General features: G+C 40.5%; 1 protein-coding gene across 3 annotated transcripts in view; it reads left to right on the top strand.

The window, feature by feature from the left end:
- Positions 1-14,396, top strand: part of RBKS (ribokinase) — a 104,923-nt gene that overhangs the window by 63,790 nt on the left and 26,737 nt on the right. For 2 of the 3 annotated variants that reach the window (XM_003941534.4, XM_003941535.4), the window contains exon 7: positions 216-404. The exons of the other annotated variant lie outside the window; for it this stretch is intronic. In XM_003941534.4, the coding sequence (XP_003941583.1) occupies positions 216-404 (189 nt within the window). The remainder of the gene's footprint in view (positions 1-215; positions 405-14,396) is intronic. 3 annotated transcript variants of the gene reach the window in all.

The following is a 14,396-nucleotide window of genomic DNA, read 5'->3' as shown; positions in this document are numbered from 1 at the left end:
CTGAACCCAGGAGGCAGAGGTTGCGGTGAGCCGAGATCGCGCCATTGCACTCCAGCCTGGGTAACAAGAGCGAAACTCCATCTCAAAAAAAAAAAAAAAAAAAAAAAGAAAATAAAAAGAAAAAGAAGGGAGACATTTTCTAGAAAAATAAATCTAGAAGTGGATCCAGGTTACTTATTTTCACCACTGTTTCTGTTGACTTTTGTGTATTCCAGGCTGAGATTTTAACTGGCCTCACGGTGGGCAGTGCTGCAGATGCTGGGGAGGCTGCATTAGTGCTCTTAAAAAGGGGCTGCCAGGTGGTAATCATTACCTTAGGCGCTGAGGGATGTGTGGTGCTGTCTCAGACAGAACCTGAACCAAAGCACATTCCCACGGAGAAAGTCAAGGCTGTGGATACCACAGTAAGTTTTAAAGTTTCAAACTCATTTTTAGCCCTTGAAAATTGTTACTTAGTAACTAATTAGATACTGCACCTGAATTTTTGGATAATGAGATAAAGGCCTAGTAGGTGATATGGTAAAAGAGAAGAACAGCCAGGCAGGAGAACTGTGTTTTAATCCCTCTCTAACTCTGCGGGACTTTATGCAAGCAACTTGACCTCTCGGAGACAGTTTCCTCACCCATAAGATCAGAATACCAGTAAAATTATACTTGTATTACTTATATTCATTCATTTATTCAGTCATTCATGTCCCAGTCACATGATAGGTGCTGGGGTTATAGCAATAAATAAGGCAAAGTCTCTGCTTTCATGGGGCTTAGGTTCTGGACGGTGAACAGATAGCTGTGTCTTAAAAGCTTCTCATGTGGAATGAACAGCAAGGAGCACTGTTAGAAGAGATCATTCTTTTAACCAGCAAATAGTAGCAGCTCACATTTACTGCATGCTTGCTGTGTCCCTTTTGCATACATCTCATTTAATCTTTAAACAATTCTGTGAGACAGATATTATTATTATTTCCATTTTACAGAAGAAAAAACTTATACAGGAGTACATTGCCGGTAGGTGACAAAGCTGGAGATTCAAATTAAGCCAATGGACTCCACACAGACATTTTCTGTGTAAGGCACTGTGCTAAGGACAAGTGTGCTAAGTGGACAAGCCATGGTTACAGAGCAGGAATGAAAAGGAAACAAGTTAGAAAAAAGACTCATGGTTCTCCTAAAGCTAGGGAAATACAAATTTTTTTTTTAGTGTTAGAATTCAGAAAAGCTGGCTAGAAAAGTAAGTAAACTAGAGCTGAGGAAGAATAAACATTTTAGGGTTTTTATTTAGAAGAAATTGATAGATAATTATTTATAAAAATTTTTTGGTTTGTTTTTATGCTTAGAAGCGACTTTAAAATGTGGGTCATTATCAAAGAAGAAGGCTGAGGGGATCTGATGAAGTTTGGGATGTGAATGTACTTTGAAAAATATTCAAGTGCAAGAAATGCTTATATGACCTGAAATTAACATCTTGGTTGCCTTTCAAATGTGCTTTACCAGGTATTTGATAAAGTGTGCTTGGTGTTGCTATTCTTTTCATATTTAGTCATTTCTGAAACTATTAGTTTATTTTCTGTTTTGTCAAGGACAAGAACCTGAATTTGAGGGGATTCTTAGTTGTGAAATCGATCCTCCATTAGACTAACACTTAAGTCCTTAAGTGAAGTGAGAAGACTCTATTCATCTCCTGCTAAAAGTGAAATGAAGGGGTTCTCAAAGACCTACATGGATGCATAGAAGTGGCTCGGCCCCTATTCTCAGTGTCCATGTTAGTCACTACTCCTTTGGGTTGTAAGCACCAGAAGCACAACTCCAACAGGCTTATGCAGGAAAAAGGATTTAGTTGGTGCATATAATTGGAAAGTGTGAAGATACAGCAGAATGCAGAGGCTGAGGGTTGACACATCAACCAGGCAAGTCAGGTCACTTGCTCACTGGCTCCCTCCCTGTCAGCTCTGTTCTCCTGATAGTGGGCTCTGAGCTCAGGTGGGTCCATTCCCCACCCGCACTGTGCCTCATGTCATGTCCCTGTCCCTGGTTTCGGATACAAATCAAAAGAACTCATATCAGAGTATGGGGAAGTGGATGCTGACCAGACAAAAACAACTCTTGCCTGCCACAGAACAGTCACGTGGAAATGCGCCACTTGGGCCTGGGACTACATTTACAAGAAACTAACCTTGGGAATGCCCTAGTTCAAGTTGTAGTTGTGATTCTCAGAGTAATTTCATGTGGCAGGATTGGATTTCATAGATCCTGACTGGTTACAACTTTGAGATTACTAAATACAGCAATGTTCACTAAGAAGGTTTTCACATTTTGATGATACTGTTTTGTGCTCTTTCATTTGGATTCTTAGCATCTGCTTTGAATTTTTGAGTTTCAGGAAATTGCATAAATATCCCAAGTCTACATCCCCTTCAGGATAAATTACTTTTGTTCTCTGTGGCAGCAACCTGACACAGAGGAGGGGCTCTAAGACCTAGGAAACTAGAGTTTCAGTCCCTGCTCCTCCTGAAAATTTGCTATCATGTTGTGAAGTCAGGTAACCTCTCAGGGCCTCTGATACCTCACCTGTAAATTACATTACTGCTTTGAACCAGGAAGGGATCGTGGTGGGGAGGAAGTAATCTCTAAATTTTCTTCTGACTAGAGTCTCTGGCCTATACCTAGATATTTCCATTCATTCATTCAACAAATACTAATCAAGTTCTGAATACATGCTAAACAAAAGAAAAACAAGAAAGAAATAGTAGGATGTCCAGTATGTTTGAATATATCTAGAGATTTTTCATTTTCTTACAGAATTTGAAGATGAACTATTAATTGGTACATATTAAACGGAGGAAAATTTTTAAGTAAAGCAAATTTTCCCTTCTAGGTCATCTAGAATATAAGGGGGAAAAGTATGATTAAGTGAATATGATATTCATACATCACATGACTATAAATTCATAGTCATAACAATATAAATGCCAATTCTTAATTTAACCAAAAATGGAGATTATAATAACCTTGTGAAGAAGGAAGGATAAAGTGAATGTGCATTTGCACTTTGGGGGGACATAAGAAAACTAAATCCTCATAATTGGAACTCAAGAGGTAATATCTCAAATTGACTTTTTGTTTGTTTGTTTTAGACAGGGTCTTACTCTGTCGCCTTGGCTGGAGTGCAGTGGCGCCATCTTGGCCCACTGCAACCTTTGCCTCCCAGGCTCAGGTGATCCTCCTACCTCAGTCTCCCAAGTATCTGGGACTACAGGTACACACCACCATGCCTGGCTAATTTTTGTATTTTTAGTAGAGACAGGGTTTTGCCACGTTGCCCAAGCTGGTCTCAAACTTCTGGGCTCAAGCAATCTGCCCACCGCAGCCTCCCAGAGTGCTGGGATTACAGGCATGAGCCACCACACCCAACCCTAAAACTGGTTTTTTGAAAGCAGTATATTCCCAGAAGCATCAGATAATTACCAGAAGCAACCAATAAAAGAATTTAAAGTATTTGCCTCATGGAAATGGGAATGGAGAGGGATTGGGCGTTTATACTTAAACCTTATCTTTTAAAACTATATATATGGATAACTTTGATTTTAAAACAAATAACACACAGTGAGACCACTTCATACCCACTAGCATGGCTATAATCAACAACAAGTATTGTCAAGGATGCAGAGAAATTAGAACTCATATACATTGCTGGTAGGAAAATAAGATGGTGCAGCCACTTTCAAAGACAGTCTAGAAGTGCCTCAGAAGGTTAAATACAGAGTTTCCATATGACCCCACAGTTCTACTCTAGGTATATACCCAAGAGAAATGAAAACATGTGTCCACAGAAGCTTGTACGTCAATGTTCATAGCAGCATTATTCTTAATAGTCAAAAATTGGAAAGAATCCAATGTTCATCAGCAGATGATGGGTAAACAAATTGTGGTATATCCATACAATGGAATATTATTCAGCCATTAAAAGAAATGCTGATACATACTACAACATGGATGAACCTCCAAAGCGTTATGCTAAGTGAAAGAAGCCAGACACCAAGGGTTACCTATTATATGATTCCATTTAAATGAAATCCTCAGAAATAGATCAATACATAGATACAGAGTATAGATCGGTGGGTGCCAGGGACTCGGGGAGGAGGAATGGGGAGAAACTGCCTAATGGGTAAGGAGTTTTACTTTAGAGTAAAGGATACTTTTTTTGTTTGTTTGTTTGTTTTTTGAGACGGAGTTTCGCTCTTGTTACCCAGGCTGGAGTGCAATGGCGCAATCTCGGCTCACCGCAACCTCCGCCTCCTGGGTTCAGGCAATTCTCCTGCCTCAGCCTCCTGAGTAGCTGGGATTACAGGCACGTGCCACCATACCCAGCTAATTTTTTGTATTTTTAGTAGAGACGGGGTTTCACCATGTTGACCAGGATGGTCTCGATCTCTCGACCTCATGATCCACCCGCCTTGGCCTCCCAAAGTGCTGGGATTACAGGCGTGAGCCACCACGCCCGGCTAGGAAACGTTTTAAAACTAGCTAAGAGGTTGGTGATTTTACAACATTGTGAGTATACTAAATACACTGAATTATTTACATTAAAATAAGTAAATTGTTAAATAATAAATTATTTTTTAAAAGGAATGAAGTACTGATTCATGCTCTGACATGGCTGCACCTTGAAAACATACTACTATGTAAAGGAAGCCAGGCATAAGAGGTTACATATTATGATTTTATTTCTATGAAATATCCAGAATAGATATTGTAAATCCACAGAGACAGGAAGTCAACTGATGGTTGCTGGGAGGGGACAGAAGGTGACTACTAATGAGTATGGAGTTTCTCTTTAGGGTGATGAAAATGTTCTGGAATCAGTGGTAATGGTTGGACAACCTTGTGGATAATACTAAACACTAAAGCATATACCTTTCAAGAGTGAGTTTTATGATGCATGAATTATATATCAAACAACAACAAAAAAGCTCCATCTAAGCAATTCACTCATGAATGGATATTAGTGGTAAAGACGCCCTACTGAATTGCCCTGCTGAATATACTGAACGGGCTCTCAGCATCCTCCAAGTGGAGGAGCAGTGACACTGACAGGAACCAGGGTAGTGATTTTCTGGGTCTACAATCTCCCTCATCTTTTTTATGCTATCTTCGTCCTCTCATCCAATACTTTCATTATTAAAATTCTTACCTGTTCTGCACACAGCTGTGCAGTCTCTTCGTTAATCTGATAAAGATAAGATAATTCACATGGCGAGTGAGGAGCTCCCGGGGAGGCATTTTCTTCTGAACAAATGGGCTCCTTCAGTTTTCTGTCAGGAGGGTATTACTTGCTCTTAGTCGGTTTGTAACCTTCTCGCTTTTTTCTTCCTCCTAATCCCTTATTAAAAACTCAGGGCTGACATGGATGGTGGAAACATCTTTAGTTCATTGGCATGTGGTCCACTTGAAGCAGACAGCCTGCCCTAGAAGAAGCCATTTCCCGTTCTACGTCAGTGCTTCTGCAGACTGCTATATTCAGTTTTGCCTCACTGTTAATAGTTGAATATATCACTTCTATTTTTACATCTGTTTTTCCCGTTGTACTAGAGTGAGATGGTGGCAGTAGCTGCAGATGTCCTCGGCTCAGTTTGGAAGACATGACAGATGTGTCTTTTCTCCCATTTCTATATGTTTTCTGAATTTCAGCCTCCAAGTGACAGAGCGTGCATGTCTGCCCTCCGTTCTTCCAACCTGAATGTTAAGAGGGTTTGCCTGCTTGCATTTAGGATTGCACTGAATAAGCACTCCCTAGTCAGAGACACACACCTAAGCATGGTATATTTTAGGATTATTGTGCTACTGTGATATATTATAACATTAGTTATCCCTGACTTATAAGTGCTGAAATTCTTGATATATAAATTGCTTTTCTTTATATAAATGGTTAAGTCCTGGAATCTACAATAATACTCTCAAGAATTTAGTCCATAGGCTAAATCTGTCTTCTCAGGAATCACTCACTCTGTAACAATGCATCATAATTCAGGGTATGTAAGTGAGCAGAGAACAAACAAAAGCCAGGAGCACAGGGAATTTATCTTTCCTGTTCTTTATTCTCTTTTCTTACTATCTTTCACATTTGTGTTCTGTAGTGTTCAGAGTTGCTCGTGAGGCGCTAGGCAATGGCAGCCAGCTGCATGGGTGCCCCATAACTACTCAGGGCTTGAGAGTTTACTCTAAATTAGGATTGCACTGGTAAGAAGTAGAGATAATTTCTGTTAAAGTTTGCACGGAAGCACTTTCCTAGGGTGAGGTGATTGCTGGGGCTGGCAGGTTACTGACAGATTTCCCAGGTGGCCTCTTGTATTCCCCTCATCCTGGGGTCTGGCCCGCAGCCATTCAGGCTGTCTAAAGGATAGAGTTAATGGACCCACCTTTTAGGCCCATCCAGAGTGACAGTTCAGTCTTCGAAAACCTAGCATCTGAGGGGCCATTATTGCCACTTGGCGTGACCTTTCCTCCACCCTACATTCTTCTTTCCCCACCCTTGTCACTTCCATCAGTGGAAATTTGCTTAAAACTAATGACTTGAGGTGATCTCGAGAGGTGTTCCCCACCCAGGCAACCTGAGGCCCCATTCCCCGCTTAGCCATAGCCCTGCTGGGAAGACCAGATACTCAGCAGTTCTTACATGGGCACTGCCAGTGCTGGTCTCTGTGACTCTCCTTTAACTGTGTTTCCCCAGCAGACTATCCTTCTCATCTTCTTCTTTCTGATCAACATACACTTTCTTTGCGTGTGTTAATTAGTTGAGTTTCTGAGGGGATTTGTGGCTTAGAAGCCATTTTGTCCTTGCCTTTGCACATTTCTGTCCAGAAGCTTCTGTTGTAGCCAAGATATTTCAATGTCCCTTACTGTCGATGGGCAATACTTGAGAAGGGGCTGGGTGAGTAAAATTATATCGTTTAAAAATGGTAGAATCTTGGATGCTGAAGAGGCAACTATAAAGTAATCCTCTGATTTTGAACTGCACTGTCGTTTTTTGGTATGTTTAAATTTTTTTTAATTTTACTTTAAGTTCTGGGGTACATGTGCAGATCTTGTGGGATTGTTACATAGGTATACACATGCCATGCTGGTTTGCTGCCTCCATCCCCCTATCACCTACATTAGTTATTTCTCCTAATGTTATTCCTCCCCAATCTCCCAACTCCCTGCTACCCCTCCTGTAGCTCCCTACCTCCCAACAGACCCCATCGTGTGATGTTCCCCTCCCTGTATCCATGTGTTCCCATTGTTCAGCACCCACTTATGAGTAAAAACATGCACTGTTTAGTTTTCTGTTCTTGTGTCAGTTTGCTGAGAATGATGCTTTCCAGACTCATCCATGTCCCTGCAAAGGGCATGAACTCATCCTTTTTTATGGCTGCATAGTATTCCATGGTGTGTATGTATCACATTTTCTTTATCCAGTCCATAGTTGATGGGCATTTGGGTTGGTTTCAAGTCTTTGCTATTGTAAACAGTGCCACAATGAACATACATGTGCATGTGTCTGTATAACAGAATGATTTATAATCCTTTGGATATATACCCAGTAGAGTTTGCTGGGTCAAATGATATTTCTATTTCTAGATCCTTGAGGAATTGCCATACTGTCTTCTACCAATTTACACTCCCAAAAACAGTGTAAAAGCATTCCTATTTCTCCACATCCTCTCCAGCATCTTTCTCCTGATTTTTTAATGATCACCATTCTAATTGGTATGAAATGGTATCTCAATGTGGTTTTTATTTGCATTTCTCTAATGACCATGCACTGTCAATTTTTTTATCCAAAAAGTGACTGCTGTTTTCTTCCAATTTTGATTTTAGGAGACTTACTCTGTTGATACAGCTACTACTCAAAGTGCCTTTTGAAATCATCTGTTAGAATTGCCTTGAGAGCCTTCATTATCACCTTTATCCCACTAATCACTTTATTGGGGCTTTTTCTGCTTATGAAATTAATATATATGTCAGTGTTCAATGGGGGAATGAGAGCAGCAACATAGAAAGGTATAAAGAAGAAAGTCAGGTATCCATGATCCTTCCACTTAGAAGTAATTGTTAACCTTTTGGTATAAATCCTTCCAAATTTTTTTCTATGCATAGTCATACACTTTTGAATATCTACTTACAGCAAATTTGAATATTTGCAATATTATAGGACTAATATGTATAATTGCACATATTACAACCAAAAAATTACAACTAAAAATAGTGTAATTAGAACTAAAAAGAATCAAATATTTCTCGAGAATAATATAAATAGGCAAGTCACTGAAGAAGAAATACCAAAAAAAGGTTTGGCCAACCATAAGGTTGGCCAAAATTAAAACTTGAGAATGTCTAAGTCCAAATAGATCACAAAACAAATATTATACAATCATGTAATTCTGGTGGGAATGTAAATTTGTACAGTGTTTCCAGAGGGGCAATTTGACAGTACTAATTATTATCTTTTTTTTTTTTTTTGAGATGGAGTTTTGCTCTCATTGCCCAGGCTGGAGTACATTGCGGAATCAGGGCTCACTGAAACTGCCACCTCCTGGGTTCCAGCAATTCTCCTGCCTCAGCCTCCCAAGTAGCTGGCATTACAGGCATGCTAGTTTTTTGTGTTTAGTAGAGACAGGGTTTCACCATGTTGGTCAGGCTGGTCTTGAACTCCTGAACTCTTGAACTCCACTTTGGCCTCCCAAAGTGCAGGGATTACAGGTGTAAGCCACTATGCCCAGCTGACAGTTCTAATCTTTAAAATATACCTTCCCTTTGAAAATAGCAAATTTTGACTGACCATGCTAGCTCACACCTGTAATCCAAGCACTTTGGGAGGCCAAGGCAGTAGGATTGCTGGAGGCCCAGAGTACAAGACCAGCCTCAGCAACATAGCAAGACCCTGTCTCTATTTAAAAAAAAAAAAAAAAAAAAAAGAATGAAAGAAAGAAAATAGTAAATCTCTGTTTAACCATCTGTCCTACAGAAATGCTCACATATACAAATATTTGTACAAGAATGTTTAATTCAACTTTGTTTGCAATAACCAAAACTTGAGAAGGTGTGTCTTCCTAATCATCAACAGGAGAAGGGCAAGTTATAATAATAATGTAGTGCCATTTACTTGAAAGTAACTCTCTAGCTATCTCTAAGTACATTTATATTTTAAACTCTAGAAAAAACCTTACCAGCTCTTATGATCATTATTCATGGGAAGGGGTATAGGCTGGGGAGAAAGTGTTATAAAGGGGGACTTCTTTCTACTCCATACTCTACTGAATTATTTGGGTTTTTCAGTAAGCCTGTATTTTTTGTATATTACTTTGTAATTTGGAATAAATATGACCTTGGGACATGGCCAAAAGCTATTTGGAGCCACACCTAGCAAATAAGATAGGTGATATCATTTCTCTGAGGCTGTGCCAGTAGTTGGTCACAGTTGACTCTTGGTCTTACAAAGAACCTCTCAAACAGTTCATAATCTTCATATAACTGAGCCTAGGAGCCCTTTGACTTAGGCTAACCTCTGAATGGATAGACTCCTGGTGCCAAAAATGTAGATCTCCATTACCTTCCTATTGAGGGCACTTGAGGCTCCTTCAGTCTGGACATTTTATTACATACTTCGACATGGTATTTTTCTTAATCTTTTTAAAGAAACCATTCCTCAGAAAACATGTTATTTTATGCAGTTCTTGGAAATACCAGAATAAATGTCAAAGCATCACTGTTTCAGTTCGTCATTCAAATGTACAACAGATCTTCAGGCAAATTTTCCTCATGTTCAGGTTTTCTGAATGAATGAATCTGCTTGTAGATCTCCATTTAACTCTTCAATCCTCAGTCTCACAATTAATCATAGGTTGAGTGATCTTAACTTTGGTTTTTGCCACATTGCTTGGTCTTCAGTTGATGGATTATCTGGAGGAGTTGTAAAAAGGACCAGCCAATAGGTGATTCCTTATGTATGTTTAGGTATTTCATAGGTCACATACTTCATCTCCTATCTGAAACAGTCCCGAATGGAATGGCTTATGAGGGATGGAGGAACATGTAACACCATGCTGTGGACTGAATTGTGTTCCTACCAAAATTCCTGTGTTGAAGCCCTAGCTCCTAATGTGTCTGTATTTGGAGATGGGAAAAGAAAATAATTATGGTTAAATGATTCTTTGGGGATGTGAGGATTCTTTAGTCTAGTAATAAAAACTGGGCACCACTCTGTGCCAGGCATCATGCTAGACTCTATGCATTACATCACATTCTCAGAACAACCCTGCAGGATGGGTTTTTGCCTCTTTGAGAGAGGAGGTAACTATGGTTCTCAAAGGTTACATGACCTGCCCAGGGGTCTACAGCTGGTAAATTGGCAGAGCCAGGATTGATTTTAGGTTGGTCGATCTGCCTGTCTGTCTGTCTGCCTCTAACACTCATGTACTTTCTACTGCACTCACCACCCTGCCTCTTGATTTGGTGACAGTCTGCCTAGCCTTCACTCTCTCTTATTTGACATTCCAGCACTGACTTTCCTTGTCACTTGTCATGATACAAGCGTCTATAATTGCTCCTTTTCTGTAGATCTTCAGAAGCTGCCAGATCTTGAAAAGGCCTTGCTTACTTTGTACAGTACACTGCAGCCTCATTTAAATGAAATAATCTGTGTATACCCTGAGAACAGTGCCTGGCACCTGTAAGCACTTGGTATGTGTTAGCTCTCCTTAGTACATCCCTATATATCTGATTGTTCACTTAACTACCTTATGGATCATTCAGGATACCAGGTAGCATAGACCAGGAGCTGCATCACCCACCATTAAGCAGAATGGATATTGTCTTGGCTCTGTACATTAGTAAAGAGGACACAGGTCTCACCATGATGCAACTTCAGCTTCTTTCTGCCAGGGTAAGTAGCAGGACCATATGGTGATATGATTTGGCTTTGTGTACCCACCCAAATCTCATCTCAAATTGTAATTCCCAGGTGTTGAGGGAGGGAGCTGATGGGAGGTGATTGGATCATGGGGGCAGTTTTCCCCATGCTATTCTTGTGCTAGCAAGTGAGTTCTCACAAGATCTGATGGTTTTATAAGTGGCTCTTCTTCCCTCCCTTCACATGCTCTGTCTCACCTGCCGCCAGGAGTAATTGCTTACCAATTGTAACTGCTTACCAGAAATGTAGGTGATGTACCTACATCCCCTTCCACTATAATTGTAAGTTTCCTGAAGCCTCCCCAGCCATGCAGAACTATGAGTCAGTTAAACTTCCTTTCTTTATAAATTACCCAGTCTTGGGTATTTCTTTATAGCAGTGTGAAAATGGACTAATATGCATGTTGCAGGATCATGCCCATGCCAGACAGCAAAGGTTATGGAACAACTCATGTTCATTCATTCTCTTCATTGCATGGTCAAACCTGGAGGAGAGGTGTACCACTCTTAGAGACTATAACCAAATCATTTTTTCATTAAATTTCTTTAAATAGGAGCTAAACTATAAACTAAACTGCTAAACTGTAAAGGCTAGTGAAAATGTGATTCTTTTTTAACGTTCACAAACTAGCTTTTTAGTTGAGGCAAACCCCTGCCCATCCTTAAGGTCTATCTCAGAGAGTTCTCTTTTGGCAACCCCATTGCTTAATCATGCTTGGCATATTAAAAACAGGCCCTCTGCAAATACTGAAAGAGTCCTACTCCCTTCTGGGAAAGTAACTATTTTGAGTGTTAAGAGTCACTTACTCTCCATGAGCCTTAGTTTTCTCAGGGGACTAGGGTGTCAACTGGATTTCTTACATTCCTTACGTTCTACATTTAAGATGCCCAGGGAAACAACAAATCTTAGCTATAATGCTCCCTATAAATGATTTGAAAACAGAATAATTACCCAGTTTTCCATTTTAAAACATATTCCCAGATTGTTTTACCTACAGTCATGCAAAAGCCAGGCCAAAGAAACTTAAGTGTCAGAGAATGCATGACATCTCTGAAATTAGCATCATAGAATAAAGAAAATCCAAATGAGGTTCCAAAACAGCCCTCTTAACCTTAGAAACGATGTCATTAAAACTCTGCAGACTCTGGTGGCTAGAAAAAATGAAGGAATACAAAAAGAAGTTCACTGACTATAAAGAAAGGACAGAGGCCAAGGTAATTGCAGAAGAGGTGGATAGACAAGGCACGAGACATCTGTCGTGCCCAGGGGGCCATGTTAGCTTCATTACATTACTTCCACATCAACAGATCATCTCATTTATTAGCTAATCAGGCAGAATTCAATATTTTAAATTATCTTTCTTAATAATCCTGCATGTGATCAGTTGAATTCCCAGGGCTCTAGAAATTTAATTGTAACTGCTTACCAGAAATGTCATCCTCACTTTGAAGAATTGAACCAGGGCCAAATGTAAGGCTGTTTTTTCCATTTTCCCAAGGTACTGTCCCATAGTCAGACCTGGACATGTGTGTACATGTACCTACCACCTGACAGCTTAGGGGCTCCCTGAGGGGATCTGGGCCCCTGGCCCTGCTTCAGAACTTAAATACAGCCAGAAACTGAAAGAGGAATATGGTAGCAGAGAAGAGGGCCATGGAAGTAGATGTAGAGTACAGAAAAGGAACCATTGTTTCAGCCTTGGAAAAAGTCAAGAGAGAAAGATCTAAATCTAGATTTACAATGTTCTAGGGGCCTAGACATAAAATAGTGCCTCTGCCCAGTAAGAGGAGATTGTATAAGGTTATGGGAGCTCGCTTGTCCATCTACATTAGGATTTTGCTTCCTCTTAGCTTCCTACATCTAAGCCCCACCTCTCCACCCTCCTTAAGCTTCTAAGACATTGGTATGATAACATGGCAGTGAGCCTGTGGTCTACTCCTCACCCATCTTCCTAGGATGCTGTAATGGTGTTCTCAGGAGCAAACCTGTCAGGACATCACAATAGATAGTGTCTAAGTGGTTTCCATTGAGTGACAGTTTTTCTAGGGTAGACCTGAAATTATGAGGAGGTGAAAAAAACCACCTAGAGCCCGGCATGATAGTGCACACCTGTAGTCCCAGCACTTTGGGAGACAGAGGGAGGCAGATTGAGCTCAGGAGTGCAAGACCAGCCTGGGCAACATGGTGAAACCCCAACTCGACAAGAAAAGCCAGCATGGTAGCGTGTGTCTGTAGTCCCCACTACATGGGAGGCTGAGGCAAGAGGATCACTTGAGCCTGGGAGACCAAGGCTGCAGTGAGCTGAGATAGTGCCATTGTACTCCAGCCTGAGCAACAGTGAGACCCTGTCTCAAAAAAACAAAAAACAAAAACAGAAATGCCTAGAGCCAAACTGTAGAGCCCATGACAGTGGGATCCATGCCCACTGCCCTCAGTGCCCATTGCTGCTGATGGAGTTGGACAAGGAAGTAGAAAAAGAGATGTGTGGTTCATAGCTCGCTGAACTCTGCCCTTTATATAAAAGTGTGTGCATGTGTGTGTGTTGTAGGCTAATGGTGTGTATACTTTGCCTATCTGTGCTGATGGCATGTACTGTGAATAAACTTAATTACATGAACACCATGTGTTTATGTGTACATGTGTGTGTGAGCAGAATGTACTGCAGTGCGACAGAGTTTAAAGCAGCTATAAAGCAATTCATTCTTGCTTTCCCCTTCCTATTTCAATTCCTTTAAGAACAAATACAGAAGTGTTCTATACTGTGGTACAACCCCTGAAAAAGCTATGGATTTGGGGACCAAAGAGATCCAGAGGTTAGGTGAAGTACATCTCCCCTAAGAGATACTCTAAAAACTGAAAATGTTATGTTATTTTCTTTCTCTGGTCAAACAGCTAGAGGGAGCATGGCATATTTTTGCTGTTTCAAATAGTTCTATTTGGAAAGAGCTGAGTACAAGTGAGAGTGGAAAAGGATGAGGTGGAGAGGTGGCAGGGTTGGGTTGTAAAGGGTTTCCTTTGCCACTTCTGGGAATTCACACTTCTGAGGAAAAGGGGGAGCCACTGAAGAATTTAAGCAGGGGATACAATTGATCAGATTTATACTTTATAAAAAGATTAATGTGGCTGCTGTGTGAAAAATAAATTGGAGTTTACAAAACTGGAGTCAGGGAGAACAGTCCAGAGACTGGGTGAGAGATGGTGGCAGCCTAGACTAGGGAAGCGGAAATGGGGATGCTGAGAAGTGGGTTTGGGAGCTCACGGGAATTCAGATGACATAAAGGTAGTTCATTTCCTTAAAAACAGTGGGGCGGTGGGGAGATAACGAAGATGGTTATTTCATAGTTGAAACAAACAGATCATTCCGTCAGTCTGAGTGATTTTCAGCATTTTTTTTTTTTTTACTCTGACTCATGTAAAGGCTAAAACCTACTCCCACTACAAAGCGTTCATG

The sequence above is a fragment of the Saimiri boliviensis genome, chromosome 1, assembly GCF_048565385.1.
Source record: "Saimiri boliviensis isolate mSaiBol1 chromosome 1, mSaiBol1.pri, whole genome shotgun sequence".
NCBI lineage: Eukaryota > Metazoa > Chordata > Mammalia > Primates > Cebidae > Saimiri > Saimiri boliviensis.
Note: the sequence above shows the minus strand (reverse complement) of the source record. Positions and strands in the feature narration are given on the sequence as shown.